At 35.8% G+C, this 23,962-nt stretch overlaps 1 protein-coding gene across 5 annotated transcripts in view; it reads right to left on the minus strand.

Annotated features, from left to right (window-relative positions):
* ATR (ATR checkpoint kinase) overlaps window positions 1–23,962 on the minus strand; it is a 129,386-nt gene that overhangs the window by 64,144 nt on the left and 41,280 nt on the right. For all 5 annotated transcript variants that reach the window (XR_010132946.1, XM_019024248.4, XM_055383148.2 and 2 more), the window contains 6 exons: window positions 22,329–22,422; window positions 21,301–21,426; window positions 10,222–10,428; window positions 8,955–9,068; window positions 5,896–6,011; window positions 1,627–1,747 (listed from right to left, as the gene is read on the minus strand). Coding sequence is in view for 4 of the 5 variants with exons in the window: in XM_019024248.4 (XP_018879793.2) it covers window positions 1,627–1,747; window positions 5,896–6,011; window positions 8,955–9,068; window positions 10,222–10,428; window positions 21,301–21,426; window positions 22,329–22,422 (778 nt within the window). In the remaining variant the exon portion in view is untranslated. The remainder of the gene's footprint in view (window positions 1–1,626; window positions 1,748–5,895; window positions 6,012–8,954; window positions 9,069–10,221; window positions 10,429–21,300; window positions 21,427–22,328; window positions 22,423–23,962) is intronic.

Consider the following 23,962-nt stretch of genomic DNA (forward strand, 5'->3'; position numbering starts at 1 on the left):
ATTAATTTTTTAATTAAATTATTTGGGGTTAAAGTCAAATTTTGTTATGACTTAACTTTTGATTTGCTAACACTGTTGAACTCATAAAATTTTAAAGAGATTTTTTCTTCAAATACAAAGCCAAAAAACAAAAAAACCCCATAATATTCCAGAGCTGAAAATAGTTAACAGTATTCCACATTTCACACATTATATTTTCAGTATATTCATTAAAGAAAGAAAATGTCAGCCGGGCATGGTGGCTCACGCCTGTAATCCCAGCACTTTGGGAGGCCAAGGTGGGAGGATCACGAGGTCAAGAGATCGAGACCATCCTGGCCAACATGGTGAAACCCAGTCTCTACAAAAAAAACACACAAAAAAATTAGCTGGTATGGTGGCGGGTGCCTGTAGTTCCAGATACTCGGGAGGCTGAAGGCAGGAGAACCACTTAAACCCGGGAGGTGGAGGTTGCAGTGAGCCGAGACTGCACTCCAGCCTGAGTGACAGAGCGAGATTCCGTCTCAAAAAAAAAGAAAATGTCTTGAAGTTACTAACTACGAATTAGTATAATGATATTTTAAAACACTAACAGAAATGTTAATTAAAGGTGGGGCACGGTGGCTCACGCCTGTAATACCAGTACTTTGAGAGGCAGAGGTGGGCAGATCACCTGAGGTCAGGAGATCGAGACCATCCTGGCTAACACGGTGAAACCCCATCTCTACTAAAAAAATACAAAAAAATTAGCCGGGCGTGGTGGTGGGCACCTGTAATCCCAGCCACTTGGGAGGCTGAGGCAGGAGAATGGCGTGAACCCGGGAGGCGGAGCTTGCAGTGAGCTGAGATCGCGCCATTGCACTCCAGCCTGGGCGACAGAGTGAGACTCCGTCTCGGAAAAAAAAAAAAAAAAATACAAAGATTAGCCGGGTGTGATGACTCATGCCTGTAATCCCAGCTACTCAGGAGGCTGAGGCGGGAGAATCACTTGAACCCGGTAGGCGGAGACTTACAGTGAGCCGAGATCGCACCACTGCACTCCGGCTGGGTGGCAAGAGCAAGACTCCGTCTCAAAAAAAAAAAAAAAGAAATGTAAATTAAAAACAAAAATTGTAAATTTTAAATATACTGTAAACATTTTCTTGGAACACAGAGTACCTTTTGTCTATCCAGCATGTAAAAATTTCTCATTAAGGAAATAGAAATATACCTGTTTTTCTATGAAAATTCATTGTAAAAATCTTTATTTTTATTTTAGAGAAAGTTCAGATAATATAACTTCTTTTAGAAATGCCATTAGAGTATATCTCTTTATTGAATGTCTTTTTATTATGTAAAAAACTCTGACATACATTTACATCCTTTTACATAGTATTATTTTACAATATAAAAGGAACAAACGTAATTTTACACACACATTAAGACCATAGTAATTTTCTTGGTAAAACAATTACTTTTCACTCAGAAGCTATTATTAGTAACTACAGAGAAATTATTATTCTCTATTAGTTAACATTTTCTTCAAAAATTTCTATGATTATCAGCACAAATACTTCAATGATTATTGTGTGTGCTAGGCATTCAGATAGATGTTCTGGTTTCCTTTAGAATTTCCATTCAGTTAACAAACTGAACAGGGTTTCTTACCTTTGTAATAAGATAACCTGCCCAAGATGCTGACCATTCTGCAAAGTTACTACCCAATTTACTTAAGTAAATTGGCTTCTTTACTCCAGACCAATCGGTTGACTTCTGAGAACTCTTGTATCTGTAATTTTGAAAATTTGTTTATTAAAAAGATAAATCCACCTGTTTAGAATTTTAGTAAATTACAGCAACTCCTTCAGTTGACTACTGCAGTACTGCCTTGCCTTTACTGCAATCTGCTTACCTTTTTCCAGTATCCTTAGGGGTGAAGTAGATCATTCTTGGACACCTAAAGTACTTCTAAGGATTTGAGTCTGCCCCCTCCTCTTCCTCAGATCCTTCCAACTCTATTCTTGTATAAGAAAAACCTGTTCCTTTGAAGTTCAAGCCACCCAGGTATACTACTATTTTCTACTCCTCATTATGGGTAACTATGCAACTCACTGATTACCAAACTCATTGATAACTTTAGAACATTGCTCAGGGTTTTCTTTCTTCCCAGTGTTATTATCATCCTGAGTGACTTCAGTGTCTAGCTGGAGCACTTAATCAAGCTCAGAAGTTTCCAATGACTTTCTTCTCTACTTATCAGGGCTCAGGAATTATCAGGGCTTCCATGCTAATTCAAAGAATTTCTTCACTTTCAAATCAATTATTTAGACATCTCATTGTATGGTCATAGTTTCCTAAATTTCCGGTTTTTTCACCCAGTTATTCCAGCCCACCCATTCTCTCCTGTTGAGATCTTCTGTTCCGTGACCCTGCTAAGCTCTCCTGATCTATGACACCCCTGTCTCTTTGCCTCTTTCCACAACCATCTTAGTCTGTATGGTCCTTCACTTCTAGCATTCTCTTGGTAATATCCTCTACCCACTCCATTGCCACACTCTTTTCCAGTGGTATTCATCTGCTAACCTCCCAACCTTGAATCAGTCTAAATATTTGTCTTTACTGAAATGATACTCAGGCTACTGCACTGATACAGGAAAATCACTAACCCACTTATAAGATTAGTACTACTATGTATTCTTAGTCTTCAATGTCAGTGGGCCGCTAAAATTACAGAATTCCTTCTACGTTTTCATTATTGGCTCTCTTCTGTTTTCCAGTGATTATTTCAAACCATCACCACCCTCCTAAAGTCACCTACACCAACTCCATTGCCACTTTCAGCCAATGAGGTCATCTCCTATACCTCCTACTTCACAGAGTAAAAACAAAATCATTGCTTCCCGCAATGAAATCTGTAAACTTAGCTGTGTTCCATCCATTATTTTATCTTTCCCTATTGCAAAAAAAGAGATCTATTCCTTCTAAGTATAATTCCCTATAAGGGCCACGGCTCTCCCATTCTGGATGCTCCTTGGGGTCCTTACTACACCAACTATCACTTCTCTCTCACATTACTTCAACATGACCCTTTCTATTTGTTCCTCAGCATTACCATTTAAACATGTTCACACAGCTCTCATCTTACGGCTACCTGTGTGTAGGATTTTTTTGAATGGCATGGGTTTCTTTCAAATCACCAATAAAAGCTTAGGAAATAACAAATGCCCTATACCCAAAGTCTTATACCCAAATAATATATATATATATATATATATATACACACATATTTCACTGTATTCCAAGTTTCTAACAGTTGAAAAATCCAATAATCTCTCAGTTAACCATCACACTAAACCAGGAGAAAAAATTCAAATCCCTATTTTGAATCATCACGAGTATAGTTCTCTAGATGATTTTTATCAAATTTATAGTAAACTTAGCTAGAAAACTACTGATACTGGGATATAAGCCAGGCTCTGCCTAGTCATATCCTGATGTTTTCTCCTAAAGTTATTTCTATGGTGATTTTGAACTGCAGTTGTTCTATCTGGTTCTAAATTTCAATCTCCCAAATACAGCCATCCTTTAATCCAGATTTAGTGATTATATATAAAGAGCCCAAATTTAAAAAAAAAAACATAAAGTAGGGAGTATAACTTAAAGGCAGCAAAAATATGAATATGCTTTTAAGAAATTCCATATTTCCCTAGGTCCTCTGGAGTAAATATCAAGCAGTCCAAGCTATAAAATTCAGCTACAGGCTAACCTGGTATTTTAGTTTTTCATACAAAAGGGAATCAACGCTATTCAAAATGCGCTCTATCAACCTCTTAATTTTATGTGGCTCCAATTTCAACAAGCAGATCCCAACTAGGTAAATCTCCTAACTTCCATCATTGAGGAACCATTCAAGAGGTTATTCTAACTGCTCAGGTATAAAAGCTAAAGACCAAAAGAATTTCCATTGCTTTGTTAAGATCTACTTTTAAAAGACCACTTAAAAGTTGCTTCCTATGAAAAACATAACAAGTAGGCAGAAATGTTGGCTTCTACTTCTTATGAAGTATATGATAGCCAACCTCACAAATTCTGCCCCCAAAAACAAAGAACTTATTAACCAAGCTAGGATTGAATAAGCATTTATTATTGAGTGTCAACTAAATATCAGGCACTTTGCTAAGTACTTTTAATATTATCTCCTTTATTCCTAACAATAATCATACAAAGTGGGTAAAATTATCCATGTTTTCAAAATTAAAAAATTAAAACCTGGAAATGTTAAATAACTTGCCCAAGACTTCAGAGCTAGCAAATGCAAAGCCAACAATCAAACCTAAGCCTGTATGACTCCAAAGGTCATAAACTTTCCAGTAGATTACAGAAATTCTTTGACATCTACAGGTGCTATACAAAATACAGACTAAGAAAATGGGGGAAGTATGGAGTCCTCAAAAACGAAAATCCAAATTTTAACTTTAGTCTTTAACTTTACTTTTTAAATAATGCTAATAGTGGCCAGGTGTGATGGCTCATGCCTGCAATCCCAGCACTTTGGGAAGCCCAGACAGGCAGATCACTTGAGGCCAGGAGACCAGCCTGGCCAATATGATGAAACTTCATCTCTACTAAAAATACAAAAAGTAGCCAGGCATGGCGGTGCACGCCTGTAATCCCAGCTACTTGGGAGACTGAGGCAGGAGAATCACTTGAACCCAGGAGGTAGAGGCTGCAGTGAGCTGATACCACATCACTGCACTCCAGCCTGGGCAACAGAGTGAGACTCTGTCTCAAAAATAATAATAACAGTAATAATTCTTCTTTAATAAGGCTAATAATAATAATGCTAAATAATCACTTATTTAATAATGCTAGTCATAAGACATAAAATGATGTTTAAAAGATTTCTAAGTATAAAAAATTATCTAGGAAATAAATATGCATACCTCTGGGCTTTTATAAAGACTGTTAGTATAAGTCCAGGCACTTTCTAAGGTTCAAAGAAGTTATTTGTCCAAAGTCAAGTATCTAATATGCATGTGTACCTAGGGTACCAAAAAGTAGTTTCTAAATAGAAATAATTTATAATTGTATGGATTTTTTTCATATAAAATGCTTTATGTATTTGCATGTCATCTTGCACATTTCGTCAGTCCTAACAAAGTCATTTAAATTTTTTAAGAGATTAAATACACTTTTTTAAAAGTAGAGGGTGAAAATATATTCATGAGGAGAAACTGGGAGTAATGAAAATCTTTAATTGGGCCTACTAAAGGCTTTCTGACTAGCTTTAAACTTTAAATTTCTGTATTACTTATACCTATCAAAGAATTCAACTCACATTCAGCTTAAAGTACATTCTTTCAATTTACTACCAACCATTGAACTTTTAAAAAAATCAATCCTTTTAACTTCAATAAATTTATCTGAATATTTAAAGTTGTAGAATTTAACCCAATGAGCAGACTGCACTTCTCATCTAGACAAATTATAAGCATAAATCATAGTGAAAAATATACATAAGGAGATACTAAAACACTTTTAATGTTAAAAAACTATATCAAAAATCACATTAATTTTTTTTTTTTTCCAAACAAAGTCTTGCTCTGTCACCCAGGCTGTAGTGCAATGGCACAATCTCGGCTCACTGCAACCTCTGCCTCCTGGGTTCAAGTGATTCTCCTGCCCCAGCCTCCCAAGTAGCTGGGATTACAGATGTGCACCACCACGCCCGGCTAATTTTTGTATTTTTAGTAGAGATGGCGTTTCACCATGTTGGTCAGGCTGATCTCGAACTCCTGACCTCGTGATCCGCCCGCCTCAGCCTCCCAAAGTGCTGGGATTACAGGCGTGAGCCACTGCACCCGGCCAAAAAAATCACATTAATTTTTATATAATTAAAAACAATTTTATGAAAATACATTAAATAAGCCTACATACCTGGTATTTAGATGAGGTTCTAGTATTTCCCGAACATGCTCAGGAAATCTCCTCCACAACTGGTGACCTGGGCCGTTGGTCTCCATCTCTCTACAGTCATAAATAGAAAGCAACTCCTACAAATACATATTTTACATTTGTAAGTCCACAGTGAAGCAGATAACGCTTTATATTCGTCAATGTTCTACATATCTTAGTTATAAAAATACAGCCATAACTCATTTTATTGCACTTCGCTTTATTTATGCTTCACGGATGCTGTTTTTTTTGTTTGTTTTTTCAGAAATAGAAGGTTTGTGGCCACTATGCATGCAGTAAATCTATCAGTGCCATTTTCCCAACAACATATGCTCACTTCATGTCTCTATATCGCATTTCGGTAATTCTCAAAATATTTCAAACTTTTTCATTATTACTATATCTGTTATAGTAATATATGATCAGTGATCTTTGATGTTACTGTTGTAATTGCTTTGGGGCTCCACAAACTGTGCCCATATAAGACAGTGAACCTAATCGATAAATGTGGTGTGTGTTCTGACCAGCCGTTCCATCCCCCTCACTCTCTTTGGGACTTCATATTTCCAAAGACATAAGAATATTGAAATTAGGCCAATTAATGACCCTACAGTGGCCTCTAAGTATACATATGAAAGGAGGAATTACGCATCTCTCACTTTAAATCAAAAGCTAGAAATGACTAAGCCTAGTGAAGAAGGCATGTCAAAAACCTAGACAAGCCAAAAGCTAGGTGTCTTGCACCAAACAGCCAAGTATAAATGCAAAGAAAAAGTTCTTGAAGGAAATTAAAAGTGTTACTCCAATGAATACATCAAATATAAGAAAGAGAAACAGTCTTATTGCTGATATAGAGAAAGTTTTAGTGGTCTGGATAAAAGATCAAACTAGCCACAACATTCCCTTAAGCCAAAGCCTAATCCAAAGAAAAGCCCTAGTTCTCTCCAATTCTATGAAATCTGAAAGAGGAGAATAAGCTGCAGAAAAAAGTTTGAAGTGATACGACTCAAGGGGTGCTTCTTAAAAAACAAACAAAAAAAAAACCCAAAAAGTTTGAAGCAAATAGAGGTTGCTTCATGAGGTTTAAGGAAAAGAAGCTCTCTCTATAACATAAAAGTGTAAGGTGAAGAAGCAACTATTGATAGAGAAGCTGCAGCAAGTTATCCAGAAGATCTAGCTAAAATCATTCTATTCTGTTGGAAGAAGATGCTATCCAGGACTTTCACAGCTAGAGAGGAGAAGTTAATGCCTGGCTTCAAAGCTTCAAAGGACAGGTTAATAACTCTCTTGTTAGGGGCTAATGCAGTTGGTGACTTTAAATTGAAGCCAATGCTCATTGACGATTCCATACATCCTCGGGCTGTTAGGAATTAGGCTAAATCTAAATATATGCATCTACTATATACCCATAAAAATTGAAAATTAGAACAATAAAAGTAAAAAAAATTTAAAAATAAAAAATTATGTGAAATCTACTCTGCCTGTGCTCTATAAATGCAGCGACAAAGCCTGAATGACAACACATCTGTTTACAGCATGGTTTACTGAATATTTTAAGCTCACTGTTGAGACCTACTGGTCACAATAAAAGATTCCTTTCCAAATATTACTGCTCATTGACAATGTACCTGTCACCTGGGAGCTCTGATGGAGCTATACAAGGATATTAATGTTGTTTTCGTGCCTGCTAACACAACATCCATTTTGCAGCCCGTGTATCAAGGGGTAATTTTGACTTTCAAGTTTTATTACTTAGGAAATACATTTTATAAGGTTATAGCGGCCACAGATAGTAATTCCTCTGATGGATCTGGGCAGAGTAAACTGAAAACCTTCTGGAAAGAATTCACTATTCTAGATATCATTAAGAACGTTCATGATTCATGAGAAGTCAAAATATCTATCAACATTAACAGGAGTTTGAAAGAAGTTGATTCCAACCCCTCCTGGATAACTCTGAGAGGCTCAAAATTTCCGTGGAGGAAGTAACTATAGATGTGATAAAAACGGCAAGAAAACTAGAGTTAGAAGTGGAGCCTGAAGATAGGACTGAATTACTGCCTTCTCATGATAAAACCTGAATGGATGAGGAGTTGCTTTTTATAAGCAAAGAAAGTGGTTTCTGGAGATGGAATCTACTGCGGTTCCACTCAAAATGCTGTGAACACTGTTCAGGTGACAACGAAGGATTTAGAACATTACATAAACTTAGTTGATTAAGCAGTGGCAAGGTTTGAGAGGACTCATTCAAATTTTGAAAGAAGTTCTACTGTGGGGAAAATGGTATCAAACAGCATCACAGGCTACAGAGAAACCTTTCATGAAAGGCAACTGATGTGGCAAACTTCGTTGTCTGATTTTTTTAAGAAATTGCCACAGCCATTCCAACCTTCAGCAACCACCACCGTAATTAATCAGCACCATCAACATTGAGGCGAAATCTTCCACCAGCAAAACCATTATGACTTGCAAAGGCTCAGAAGATGGTTAGCATTTTTTAGCAACAAAGTATTTTTTAAATAAAGGCATGTACATTGGTTTTTAGACATAATGCTATTGCACACCTGACAGACTATAGTATAGTGTAAACATAACGTTAATATGCACTGGGAAACTGAAGAATTCATGTAACTTGCTTTATAGAGATACTTGCTTTATTGTGGTGGTCTGGAACTGAACCCATACTATCTCTGAGTTATGCTTGTACATAGAAAAATAAACAGAATTTTATAGTTTTAGAGCTGTGAACATCCTTAGGACATTTATTTCAATGCCTAGAATGATTTAAGTAACTCACTTAAGTCACAAAGCTGAGGCAGTAGTATATATTTGTATATACATACAAAAATTTTGAAAGTAACTATACCTATAATAATCGGTTAAGAGGTATGCTTCTGTACTCTAAAATGTTTATCATGAACTTGTATAACTTTGATAAAAGTGAGAATTCAAACAAAAAGGAGTTTCACAAGTATAGAATTTACAACGTTCTTATTTGAATTAAACAATTTAAAGCCAGTAATGACTATATCCACTCTTACCTGAATGGCATAGGCAGCTGAATCTTGAGCTCGGCTATTATCAGCATACGCAAGGTAAGCTCTTGTTAGCTCCATCAATAATCCATAGGCAAAGCTTGAATCTTCTACTCCAGTCTCAATCAGAAAAAAAAAAAAAAGAAAATTCCAGGATAACTGCTATAAATTTTCTTAGGTGTACTGCTTTTTCCATGGTGAATTTAACTTAACTGCTTAAGTGAATTTAACTTAGACAAAGGAAAAGACAGTGAGGTTCAAACTAAGTTTGGTATCAAGACTACAATATAATCTGTAGCTAAAAAGCCAAAATGTAAAACTTTTTAGGCTATTTCTAAGGTGTACAAAAAATTATTCAACTTTTGCATATCTCTGACAATTTGCATTGTTTGTTTTTTAACCCTTAAAAAGCAAAATGTAGGCCAGGCATGGTGGCTCATGGCTCTAATTCCAGCATTCTGGGAGGCCAAGGAGAGCGGATCATGAGGTCAGGAGTTCAAGACCAGACTGGCCAATATGGTGAAAGCCCATCTCTACTAAAAATACAAAAATTAGCCAGGCGTGGTGGTGCACGCCTGTAATCCCAGCTACTCGGGAGGCTGAGGCAGGACAATCGCTTGAATCCAGGAGGCAGAGGTTGCAGTAAGCCAAGATCGCACCACTGCACTCCAGCCTGGGTGACAGAGCGAGACTCCGTCCAAAAAAAAACACAAAATGTATACATAGCATCTCCTACATTGCATTCTGTAGAGCCCAAGAGTCATTTGAGAACCTCTAAGGAATAATTTTAATATACCCATATAGTATAACTCTTGGAGATATGGTCTTAGAGATTCACAATGCACACAGATACATTAAAAGTCACATTTTTTTTAAAAGGTCACATTTAATTTTGTTCTATATGGAGTTCCCAAACTCATTTGACTACAAAACATTACTACTGTAATATCCTGGAAACTAGTTTTCCATGGAAACACTAGCAATAATGTTTAAAAAGTAATATTTAAATAATTGATTAGGCTTTAAGTATTGTCATTATTATATTAGGAAGCTTTATTTACAAGAATATAACACCCTAGATGGGGTTCAAACTTTATTGCTTTTGGCTAAAGGTTTCCGCAATAGTAAAAGAAATAAACTCAGAAGTTAACTGATAGTCTGGTTCTAGGTGAAGCTTTTATTAAGGATAACCTGAATAGTTCTTTGTAAATGAAATATATAAACCTCAATAGGACAGAGAACTCTTTTGTCATTCCAAATTTCCACTACTTACCACAAATGTAAAATCTTTTCCTTGAGTTTCAGTTGTTGAGAAATCTAATCGACCCGGATCTATCGCCCCCAATTCCCCTAAACATTCCCCACAGAGCAACCGAGCTTGAGAGTTTGCATCTTGGCAACCTTTCAAAAGCACTGTCACCAACTGTGAGATAATGGGTTCTACTGTTTCACTGTCTGTTGCATACTTTATCAGTTTTTCCTAAAATAAAAGTAGAAAGAAAATTTATACGTAATTTCTACAAACTAGTATGTTTTCCTGAGCTAAGAAGCTTAAAAATATTAAGGAATATCTAACATAAATATTGACAAAATTAAATTTCTGTATCTGCAATTTTTTCAGCTAGTTTTTGATGAGTTCACATAATATAGTTCAACAATATGTCCTGTACAATTAGAATCATTAAATGTCTGAAAGTCTTTGATCATTAATCCATTAAACAAGCAGTTACTGTGCATTATATCAAAATACAAAAAATCAGTAAAACAAGTCTTAACAAGTTCACAGTCTAAGAGGAAAACAGACAAATAACTAAAATATCATATGATATGTACAACAACAAATATACTTGTACGGCAAAGAAGCAATGAATAAGAAAAAACACAGAGTAACTTTTAAAGGACAGTGGACAGATATTTCAGTAGATAAGTGAAGGAGGAACAACTATTAGGTTAAAACAAGAAGTTTGAAAAGTGTATAACAACTAGTAAAGAAGGAAAAAAGATATAAAAAAGGGTTCTGTGAGGATGGAAAAGAAGAGGGAGGAAGAAAGAGGTAGCCTAATGATAAATATGTCAATTCAAATAGTCTTTTTTCAGCTATCTCTTCAGGATGCTGTAATGAATAAAATGTTAAGTAAGAAGAAACAATTCTCAAGCCAGTGAAGATTTAGACCTTGCACTTGTGGGATCACTTTAAAGCTACTTCATTTATATTATTTTCTTTCTAGCACAAGTCAAGTGTATAGGAGCATCTCAAACTCCATGTTAGAACTGTAATGAGTAATACAAATTACAGTAATACATTTCAAAAGAAAAACGAAAAGACATTTAATCTTATCCAGAATCTTCAATAGCTGATTTCTTAAATAACATTACAGGTTAATTCAGCTGTAAAGACCGCCTCCCCACCCCCACACATACACACCCTGGTAATCAGTTAAAAGTAAAACTCAGATAAGAAGTGTCACTTTTTATCATATACTAAATGTCCATATGTACTTGGGTCTATTTCTAGACCTCCTATTGTTTCCCACTGGTCTGGTTATTCATATACTAGTTACCTCTTTGTTATAACTGTAGTGGCTACAAAGTATATTAATGTTTGGTTGGGCTACTACATTCTCATAACCTTTTTTTTTTTACAGGGGGAGTTTACTAGCTATCTTTTACATGTTTTATTTTTCCATATGAGCATTATTATAAACCTCCTACAGTTAAAAAAAAAAACAACTTTGGTGACATTTTCATTGGGATTGCATTCCATTAATTAACCTAAGGAGAACTGAAATCGTTATAACATCAACCTACCCAATAATAAGGGATTGATATAGCTTAGGTATCTGTCCCCTCCAAATCTCATATTGAAATGTGACCCCCAGTGTTGGAGGTGAGATCTGGTGGCAGGTGTTTGGGTCACGTGGGTGGATCCCTCATGAATGGCTTGGTGCCATCCCTGTGATAATAAGTGAGTTCTTTCTCTATTAGTTCAGCTGTGAGCTGGACTCCATTAGTTCAAGTGAGAACTGGTTATTTGAGAGTGTGGCACTCCTTCCATTGCTTTCTTGCTCCCTCTCTCACCATGTGATATGCCAACTCCTCTTCCCCTTTGGCTATGAGTAAAGGCTCAGGCTTGCTGAAACCTTCACCAGAAGCAGATGCTGGCACCATGCTTCTTGTATAGGTTGCAGAACCATAAGCCAAATAAACCTCTTCTTTTTAATAAATTACCCAGCCTCAGGGTAATTTACTATAATTCCTTTACAGCAAAGCAAACAGACTAAAACAGTGATGGTTTCCATTTAGTTAAATCTATTACCCTTTTGTGTCTTTCAGAAGCATTTTAAAATTTTTCTTTTGTTGGTGTATGCATTTCTTGTTAAGTTTATTCTCAACTATATTGTTTTCCTGTTGCTATTGTAAATGGGGTATTCCAAAAAAATTTCTACCTGGTTACCGCTTGTCATATGAAAATTATTAATTTTTATGTTAATTTTATATCGCCTATTTTACTGAATTCATCTGTAGTCAAGCTAGTTTTATCAGTAATTCTCTATAATTTCCGAAGTATATTAGCATAAGAAATGGAGATAATTTTACATCTTTTCCAATTCTCATGTCTCTGATTAGCATATCATCTGTAAATAAAGATAGTTTTACATCTTTTCCAACTTTTATGTCTGATTGCTTTTTTCCCTAAATTCCTTAGCCAATACCTCCAAGTGAATGCTAAATAGTGCAGATAATAGGAAACCTTGCTTTCAGTGGGAATGTTTCTTGTTTCACATTAAGTATGTGTATATATGTACTATGTATATATATACATAGTACATATTGATTGTATATATACATAGTACATATATAAACATGCATACATATATGTACACATATACATTAAGGTAATATTCATCAATTTCTGTTTTCTTGAGTGTTTTCATTTGAAGTAGGTGATGAAATGTGTCAAAGTCTATTCGGCATCTATGGAAATAATAGCATGATTTTCTCTTTAGATCTATTAATATAGTGAATTCATGGATTGCTAAGTATTAACCATCTTTGCAATACTGGAATAAAATGCAGCTGGTCATGGGGTATTGTGGGTTTGTTTTCGTTTTTTTTTTTTTTTGAGACAGGGTCCCGCTCTGTTGCCCTGGCTGGAATGCAGTGGCATGATCTTGGCTCACTGCAGCCTCAAACTCCCCAGGCCAAGGTGATCCTCCCACCTCAACCTCCAAGTAGCTTGGACTTTAGGCATGTGCCACCATGCCTGGCTAATTTTTGTATTTTTTGTAGAGATGGGGTCTTGCTATATTGCTCAGGCTGGTCTCGAACCCTTGGGCTCAAGCAATCCATCTGCCTTGGCCTCCCAAAGTGTTGGGATTACAGGCATGAGCCACTACACCCAGCATGGGGTGTTTTCTTAATGTGAAATTGATTTGTTTGATAATATTTCATTTATAATTTTTTACACGGATATTAATATGATAATCTTTAATTTTTTGTTTCATGCTATCTTTTTTGGGTCTACTGAACACTGTTATATATTGCCGCTTTTTTAAAAATGGAAGTTTTCTTTCATTTCCTATACTCCAGAACAATTTAAACACCATTGAGACTATTTAGTTTGTGAAAATTTGATTAAAAAATCCCCTTATCTGGGCCTGGTGCTTTCCTATGGATGAAGTTCTTTTATAATATTCTCTATTTCTCCTACAGAAACTAATCTTTTAAGCTTTCTATTTCAGCTAGAGTTCATTTTGATACACTATATATTCCAGGAAAAGCATACATGTTTACAAATTTATTTGTGTAAAAGGGTACAAAGTAGTCTCTTGTGATTTTTAAATACCTTCTATGTTTCAACAGTTTATTATTTACATATTTGACATTTACCAATTTTGCTAGTTTTTTGCTAGAATTTTTACTCATTAATTAATTTTACTGCTTTCTGTTCTCAATATTTCTGCTCTTATTTTTATTATTTTCTTCCTGTACTATCTTTTCTTAAATAGTTTTAATAAAATATTTGTTTCACATACTATAAAATTAACTCTTCTAAGGTGTACAAATGAATGGTCTTTAGTATATCACAAGTGCAACCATCACTTCTATTTAATTTCAGAACATTTTTACCATCTCAAAAGGAATCTGTACCCATCAGCAATCACTCTCCATTTCCCCCTAACCTCCTAACCCTAGGCAACCATTAATCTACTTTCTATCTCTACGGATCTGTTTATTCAAGAATACCAAAGATTGCCAGCAAACCACCAGAAGCTCTCAAAAGGAACCAACCCTGCCACCACCTTGATCTCAAACTTCTAGCCCATGGCAACTGTGAGACAATAAATTTCTGTTTCTGTTGTTTAAAGTCATTCAGTTTGTAGTACTTTGTTATAGCAGCCCTAGCAAACTAACACAAAGATCCAACTAATACAATAATCAATTTTTATGAATGTTCTATCTGCTCTTTAGAGTAAAGTATGCTTCTATTATCAAGGTGTAATGTCTGACATATATTCACAATAGCTACTTTATTATGTTATTTAGATCTACGTATTTATCTACTAACTTATTTTATACTGAGAATAACATGGTAGTCTCCTCTGATTGAGTTTCTATATATATCATCTTAAGCTTCTTATTTTGGCTTTATCAAGGTGGCTGGTGTGTTATTTGGAGCATATTCATAACTATTAAATCTTCCTTATGAATTATGGCATTAAGCATTAAAAAGTATCCATTTTGTTCATATTTAATGCTTTTCAGCTTCAGTTCTATTTTGTTTGGTGGCAGAATGAGAATTCCTGCTTTCTTATACTTTCCACTTATCTGGATAATTTTTGCTTATCCCTTTATTTTTGGCCTTTCTGAATCACTTTAGGTATGTATCTTGCATGTGGTAGAGAGTTGTTTCTTACTTTGTAAGCCAATTTGTAAATTTTTTAATTTTAAGGTTGTTCACACTTATTAATGTGACTCAGATGCCTGGCTACAATTCTGTCAGATTTTTTATTATAATACAATGGATTATAATTATAATACAGTATACTATAATTAGTGCTTTCTTCCCTCTATCCTGTTTTGTGTTTAAAAAATCATTTATTTGGGTAAGGATGAAAGTTTATACTTTTGTTCTGGAATTATCATATATATATATATATTTTTTTTTTTTTTTTTTTTGAGGCGGAGTCTCGCTGTGTCACCCAGGCTGGAGTGCAGTGGCGCAATCTCGGCTCACTGCAGCCTCTGCCTCCCGGGTTCAAGCGATTCTCCTGCTTCAGCCTCCTGAGCAGCTGGGATTACAGGTGCACCATCATGCCTGGTTAATTTTTGTATTTTTAGTAGAGACAGCATTTCACCATGTTGGTCAGGCTGGTCTTGAACTCCTGACCTCGTGATCTGCCTGCCTTGGCCTCCCAAAGTGCTGGGATTACAGGCGTGAGCTACCGCACCCAGCCTATCCAATATATTAATACCTTTAATATTAATTAAAGGTGAAATATTATTTACCTTAAAGGTAAAATAAAAATTACGGTAATTTTTTGAAATACCTACACTCCCTCTTTTCCTTATTTGACTTTCTATAACTAGTTTGCCGGTGTAAAATGGTATATTTTGACTCCCAGTTATTGCCTATGCAACAATTACTGAGCTTATCTTACTTACTCCTTACTCTCCCCTTCTCTCATTTAAAAAAATTGCATTATTTCTAGCTTATTAGAATATAACATTTACATATAATTATCCCGCCCTTGCCCCATTGTTGTTTTAGTCTTATATATTTCGTTAAATACATAAACAGTAACCATCAGACCTTTTGCCAAAGTCTGCCCAGTCATCTCTTGACTTAACAAAGCTCATCCTCTAATACATCTCTTAGGAAGGGATCACTTGTGAAAACCATATTACTTCAATTCTTGTAGGCTTAAAACCACGTTCTCATACATGATACTCTAAGGACAGCTTGACTCTTTCTTGACTCATACTTTATGACATTTTTTGACATTTTAAAAAAATGCTGCTATTTTCTAGGCCCGCTCTGTACATTCCTACTGAGAATTCTGATACCAATCTACTTTTTTTTCTCCTTGCAAGTAATTTTTTGAAAAAAAATTTTTTGGCCAGGAAGCTTTGAAGATTTTTTATTATTAAAGTCTAGGATATGTCTCAGAGTTAATTATCCTGGGTCAATTTTCTCCAGGATACAAGTCTTTTCAATATGTAGATTAGGTCTTTTATTTCCAGAAAGCTTTCTTGGATTATAATTTTAAATATTAATTCTGTCTCTTGTTTTGGTTTTATTCTTCAGAGACATCAATTATTTGCAGGTGAAATCTTTGCCAATCTTCCATTTCAACTACTTTTTCTTTTTACTCCTTTTTACTCCTTTATCTATTTTACTCCTTTATCTCATTTTTCTTCTGTTTTTTATACCTTTATTCAATGCCCCTTGCTAAATGTTTAGTCAAATATATTCTCCCCTGTAGTTCTTGTAATTTAATCTTCATTTCAATTTCTTTCCTAAGTTCAATCACCCTCGTTTCATCTTGGTTTTTATTTCTCTTGTTTTTTAAATTTTTCATGCAACTTTTTTTATATCTGAAAATGATTGTTTAAAATATTCAATTAAAGTTATACTGCTAAGTTCAATCTTCTTCCATGTTATGGTTGGTTTTGAGGAAGAACTGTCATCAATTCACAGACTTTATTTTCATTTTCTATTTTTGTCTTACAGGAACCTTGCATACATATATTTTTTCTACACATATTGTGAAATTTCTAAACTAGAAAACCCTCCATAACAGCTATCTGCAGTAAGCATTCTGTAGTGGCTTCAGGATTTCTCTTTCATGAATATCCACGTCAGCATAGTGAAGTGCAGTTTTCTTTATGAATAGCTTTTTTTTCTTTTTCTGGTAGCAGGGGGAGGATTTGGTTCATCTCTGATTTTGTACATTTATTTTACTTCTGCAGGACCCTTAAAATTCTCCCTCTTACTTTCTTCTTTCTGTTTATGCCATAGTCTCTGAAGAGTGCCTCTCCTCTCCTCTTCTTTTACTGCTCCCAAGAAACTGATTTTCAGAGACTACAAACGTTGGGCATACTTTCAAGTACCTTCCCTGTAGCCAGTAGTCTGACATACCACATCCTGGACTTATTTTCAGTACTGTTGCACTTAAGAGTATGACTCTCTTTCTGTTGGTGATTTTCTCTTTGCTCCATCAATTCTTAGTTCCTATTCTTCATTTTCTTCTTTTTTTTATACAGTCTCATCAGAACGTACCTGCTCTCAACACCATACAAGGTTAAGATATGAGCTCCACAGATATCTCTGTTAGTTACAAGTAATTTGAAGTTCATAATATTCTGTCTCAAAGTTCTGTTGAAGGTGTAAATTATGTGTGGTTTCAATTGCTCTCCTTGACACTCTTTATGATATTTCAGGGGCTACACAGAAATTCAGATGTAGGCATCCACCATTATCCTAAGACAACCTGAAAGTCTCTAGCAGTTTTATTTTATTTTATTTTATTTTTATTATTATACTTTAAGTTTTAGGGTACTTGTGCACAACATGCAGGTTTGTTAAATATGTATACATGTGCCATGTTGGTGTGCTGCACCCATTAACTCGTCATTTAACATTAGGTATATCTCCTAATGCTATCCCTCCCCCAGCCCCTCACCCCACAACAGGCCCCAGTGTGTGATGTTCCCCTTCCTGTGTCCAAGTGTTCTCATTGTTCAATTCCCACCTATGAGTGAGAATATGCGGTGTTTGGTTTTTTGTCCTTGAAATAGTTTGCTGAGAATGATGGTTTCCAGCTTCATCCATGTCCCTACAAAGGACATGAACTCATCCTTTTTTACGGCTGCATAGTATTCCATGGGGTATATGTGCCACATTTTCTTAATCCAGTCTATCATTGTTGGACATTTGGGTTGGTTCCAAGTCTCTGCTATTGTGAATAGTGCTGCAATAAACATATGTGTACATGTGTCTTTATAGCAGCATGTTTTATAATCCTTTGGGTATAGACCCAGTAATGGGATGGCTGGGTCAAATGGTATTTCTAGTTCTAGATCCCTGACGAATCGCCACACTGACTTCCACAATGGTTGAACTAGTTTACAGTTCCACCAACAGTGTAAAAGTGTTCCTATTTCCCCACATCCTCTCCAGCACCTGTTGTTTCCTGACTTTTTAATGATCACCATTCTAACTGGTGTGAGATGGTATCTCATTGTGGTTTTGATTTGCATTTCTCTGATGGCCAGTGATGATGAGCATTTTTTCATGTGTCTGTTGGCTGCATAAATGTCTTCTTTTGAGAAGTGCCCTGCTTCGGCTCACGCTCGGTGGGCTGCACCCACTGTCCTGCACCCACTGTCTGACACTCCCCAGTGAGATGAACCCGGTACCTCAGTTGGAAATGCAGCAATCACCCATCTTCTGCGTCACTCACGCTGGGAGGTGTAGACTGGAGCTGTTCCTATTTGGCCATCTTGGCTCCATCTCCCAGTTTTATTTTCAATAGCCTCTTCTCTTATGTGTAAACGTTAGTAAATGTCATTTTATTAGAATTCTGCATTGCCATAAAAGTTTATTTTGGCTTCTTACAAAGTTATCTTTTTGGGATTTTATCAAATGGATTCCTGACTAGTATCAATCTTCAGAAACCAATTATATGGTTTCTTAATTTGATCTCTAGTCTGACTTTTCTACATAGAAATCATTTTCTGCCATCCACTGAGCTTAGAAGTCTTCTATTCCTTCAAAAATATATATTCTTCCTTAAAAATAAGTAGAAGGTGTCATCTCTTCAATGTCAACGACTGTCTGGGACTACCCATCAGTACAGGACTTTTGCAGGGTCATTCCATAAAAATAGTTAAGTATCTAATGCTATACCAGCCATCATCTTATTAACTTTCCTATCACCACCTCTTGGAATTTGCTTTGTTGCTACATTACACCCAATCATTTGTTTAGCCATTCCTACCACAACTTTAGGTGTATTTTTAAATAAAAACCTCCTTTCGATCCACTTTTAAAGTACCTTTTCCTCTCCCTGTGGCTAAATTTTAAATTCTAAAACAGAATCTTTTGCATCTGTTGTCTCATGGACTCTAAGAGTACTGACAACAAAGACTCTGGCCTCTAATCCTCTTATCTTATGCCAGTTTCATGCTCTGGTGGTATTCCTGTAGGTTCAACCAACTTGTAGAGCTGCACTGTCCAATACAATAGCTACTATCCACATGTGGCTATTTAAATTTAAATTAGGCCAGGTAGAGTGGCTCACACCTGTAATACCAGTACTCCGGGAGGCCCAGGCAAGGGGACTGCATGAGGCCAGGAGTTCAAGACCAGCCTGGGCAACATAGCAAGACTCCATCTCTTAAAAAAAAAAATTAGGTGAGCATGGTGGCACACACCTGTAATCTTAGCTACTCAGGAGGCTGAAGTGGGAGAATTGCTTGAGCCCAGGAGTTTGAGGCTGCAGGGAGCTATCATCACACCCCTGTACTGGAGATACCCTGCCTCTAAAAGTAAATAAGTAAATAAATTTAAATTAGCAAAATTAAATAGAATTAAAAATTCTGTTCCTCAAAACATAATGTTTGAGCATATATTTCAAGTGCTCAAGAGAGCCACATGTGGCTAGTGGCTACTGCTGAAGAGTACAGATATAGAATATTTTCATCCTCACAGAAAGGTCCTTTGGACAGTACTATTGGAAGTCTTAATTCAATTGTATTCAACTTTAATGCTATCTTCTTGCCACAGTTGGGAAAAAACCCATTTCCTTCTCTCTTTATTCCTAGGTGTTTTGGGCCAGTGCCTGCTGGAGTATGGTTAGGAAGACATGTGCTTCTGGATCTTTATTCTTTTCTTACCTCCTCATGGATCTTCCAATCTTCCTTGCCTTTAGTTTTTCTTACCAGCCTGCCATAAATTTATCCAGTTATAGATGCTAAACTACATTAAATACTTACTTTAAAAAAATCCCATAATAATATACGGCTATTATATCTTAATCAGAGTACTCAACACTCCTACAAGTACACTTCCCTTCTTATTCTGTCTAGGTAATCTATTAGCATCGGGGCTTTACATTGAAGGAATCCTGTAAGGAAGCTGCCACATATGATTTATCTTTTGTGATCCAGGAGGCAAAGTGGGGCAGCTGCGGCTTTCCTTAAGACTGTAAGAAATCTTCTTGAATTCTCAGATTTAGTTATTTATATCTAGGAAATGATGATTGAGGTGAAGTTTCCTTATGTTAGACAATGACTGTGCCATCTGCTTGGAAATAACCTAAACTAGAAAACCTCTATGCAAAGAGGAGAAAACCTTTGTGATTCATAAATCTCTGTATTAAATTAAAAGGCTAAAAGTCCTTTGAGTTACCTGAAAACCAGGTAAAGGTATGGGGCTAGGGGCAAGCACAGGGTAGTTTCATTGTAGTTTAGAGCAGGAATAGAGGCTGTAACGTTGATAATGCACATCTATAGTCAGGAAGGCACAACACTTAACCTAGAGGAGATTCAAGGCTCCTCCCCTCTGTTGGGATCATCTCCACACTGGCTGCTACCCACATCGGTTATACAAACTCACTGCCCCAGAAAAATGTGCTCATTACCATCACGTATATCTTTTGTCCTAAGTAAGTGCTTGCTTCTATTAATGGAAGGAAATATAACCCTTCCATTATAGAATGGTAATCCCAAAATTCATGAGGGTCTTAGGCTCTCATATCTTACCATATGGGTTCTAGATATGCAAAAATGAGTAATTCAGTTAAATTTTTTCCAATTTATTCATATACAGTGATCTGGTATTTTAAATACCAGTTCTCACTATCATCAAGTTTAGGGATAATCTACATTATGTTGCCAAAGAAAAGAATAAAGTTCACTCACCCCTTGAAAAAGTAAACTTAAAGATTTAGCTTCATTAAAACTAACGTTAATTCAGTCAAAATGTACAATAGTAAAACTGCTGACATTTCATATGACATATATCCATAGGAAATATGGGAGAAGACTTACATAAACTGCTGCTGTATTATACAATTATATACAGCTTTACTTACGAAGATGCAGTAACCTAAAATATAACCATCAAATCATGATCCTTCAGAAACAACAAAAACTGCAAATCCCTAAGATTCAAGCTCAAAGGGCATCTCATGGATTCCTAATTCTCAGTCAGATCTGATAATTCAGGTAAAATAAAAATTTCTTCTTTCACTAAATCTCAAACAAAAATGTCATTTTGTCATCTTTTCTTTAAGCCTCCAATCTTTCTTTGTTATACATTTTTAATTATATCATATTAGCATACCTGATTTTTATACAAGGTTTCCTTCAAGCTTGTAAGAGCATGAATACGAACATCGACATTTTCATGTTGAATGGCCTTCATAGAGAGCTGAAGAGTTGTCTGAAGATCAGTGCTCTCAGAGGTCTCCTATATACAAAGCACAGAGAGACAGACCTTATTAATCAACTATTTTAACAACCATTTCCAAAGGCCTGAATTCTCTATATAGTTACCGTTAAACTATACCAAACCAATTGTTTAAAGTAATGAAATTTCCATTCCTTCCTTTGTACAGCACAAATCATTTTTAGTAATTCTGAGGGAAAGGGATTTCATTGTAAAACTGTTAGACCTGGAGAAAAATTTTATCCCAACTAAGTAAGAATTTACTTCTCTAAAATAAGTACTTCTTGACAGGAAGTACAAGTTTCCCTTAATTTACAAAGGGCTACATAATAGCTTTCAACCAGGTCTATGGATTATATAGGTAATTCAATTCCTTTCACTACCCAAGGTGACACCCAAGGTCAGGTATCCCACTTTCTACCCAGAAGTTCTATGAAATCACCACTAACATCTTCATAATTTTAGAGAGCTCACTAAGATTTAAGACGCTGGAATTATAAATTATTCCCCTTCTAAATCTCAGGAATCATTCACATCTGACATTTCTATATCATGGTTTGTAGCACAACAAAACTAGAATCATCCCACAGCTTTCCTTTCTTCTCTTAGGGTGTGCCGCTGTGGTAGTGCTTCTTTTTGGGACAATAAGTAAGGACACTTTGGTCTGGGTAGTAAAGGCATAAGAATTGTATTTTTTGCTCTCTGTTCTATCTAATGCTGTTACATATTTAATCTAAATGCTAAAACTTCCCTCCAAAAGTCATGGATTCATGGTAGCATTATCTACTCACCAGGAATTAGCTATCAGAATAGGACTATATTATCCCTAGATATGATCCTAAAGGATCTTTATTTCATGTATTGGAACTTGGGAACAATTCTGTATTAATGATCTCCTAAACCACAAATTAAAAATTAAATACCTTTCTGTATTCCTGGAGAATAGCTTTTATCTTTTTTAATTCTGGATGATCAGGTAAAAAATATATTTCATGAAGAAAATCTTGCACAGCATCCCTAATAGTTAGTTGGAATAAAAAGAATTATTTGCCAAGAATATGAATACTAAAAAAATGTAAAGTAAAAGTTGAAACGAAGGCCAATTTAATTCATAATTAAAAGTGCTAGTTGATTACTGAGCTGCAAAGTATTTTCTAACTATGTCTAAGATGCTCAGCTAAATTATTAGTGGAAAATGACCAAGGCTATGAAAATCACTCTATAATAGTGCTACAATAAACCATGCTTCTCAGCATACAAACCCATATATACAGTCCCTTCCTCTTCAAGCTGGGCTGAGTGTGTGACTTGCTTTAGCAAATAGACTGTGGCAGAAGATATGCTGTGCCAATTTGGGACCTGTTAAAAATGCCTGCAAGTTTCCATTTGTGTGTTCCGGAGAGCCCTGAGTCACTATGTGAGAAGTGTGGCCACCAACATGAACAGACCGTGGTAGAGAGAGACAGACTGTGAGACTACACGGAATGAGAGAGAGGCCCAGCCCAGTCTACCTGCCCCCTGAATGTGGCCACATCAGTGACCACTTGTAAGACCAGTAGAACTGACCAGCTGAGCACAGTCCAGATTGCAAAATTATGAGCAAATAAAAATGCTCATTGTTTTAAGATACTAGGTTTTGGAGTGATTTGGAATGTAGCAATAGACAGCCAATGACTACCTCGATATACAAATTATCATGAAGAATTATAGAAAAAAATATATAAATAATCCTTGTCAGGGCTATAATTTTTAATTTCCTTCTAATAAAATAAATGCTCTAATCTTTCTGGGTCCAAATATAAGCATTTCTAAATCCTAGTCTTCATTAACTCATGCAATAAATATATAGTAAATAACTACTATGTGCTACTACATGCTAAGCACTCTGCTAGTCACTGGGGATGGAACAATAAACAAAGCCAAAGTAGTGCCTTCATTCAGCAGGCTTAAGGTCTTCTATCTTGCAGCATGATCATAACTCACTGCAGCCTCAAACTCCTGGGTTCAAGCAATCTTCCTGCCTCAGCCTGCAGTAGCTAGGATTACAGGCTCTTTTTGCTTTTTTTCTTTAAATGTTTCTGTATTTTTTGTAGAGATGGGGTTCTCACTATGTTGCCCAGGCTCCTGGCCTCAAGCAATCCTCCAGCCTTGTCCTCCCAAAGTATTGGTATTGTAGGCATGAGCCACCATGCCTGGTCAGGATTTTTCTTATGATTATGAGAAAGGTAGAGAAATGACACTTCTGCAATAAACAGCAAAGATATGACTATGTACAAAAAAATTTAAAAGGTACTTGAAAAGTAGTCCCAAAATCTAAATTAGTGATTTTGTTGTTTTATCATGCACAAAATATAAAAATATCAAAAATAAAAGTATTTTAACTAAATAAAAACACATTAACTTTTCCTTCTTCTATGATTTCTCCCTCATTAGACAGTTACTGCAACTGACTAAAGGGACCAGCAATAGCATATGGGTGAGTAGGTAAATAAGTAGTACTTCAATCCCAACTTTTCACAAGCAAAGGAATGATTATATACAACATTAAGTAAAATCA

Source organism: Gorilla gorilla, chromosome 2, assembly GCF_029281585.2.
Source record: "Gorilla gorilla gorilla isolate KB3781 chromosome 2, NHGRI_mGorGor1-v2.1_pri, whole genome shotgun sequence".
NCBI classification, from domain to species: Eukaryota; Metazoa; Chordata; class Mammalia; order Primates; family Hominidae; genus Gorilla; species Gorilla gorilla.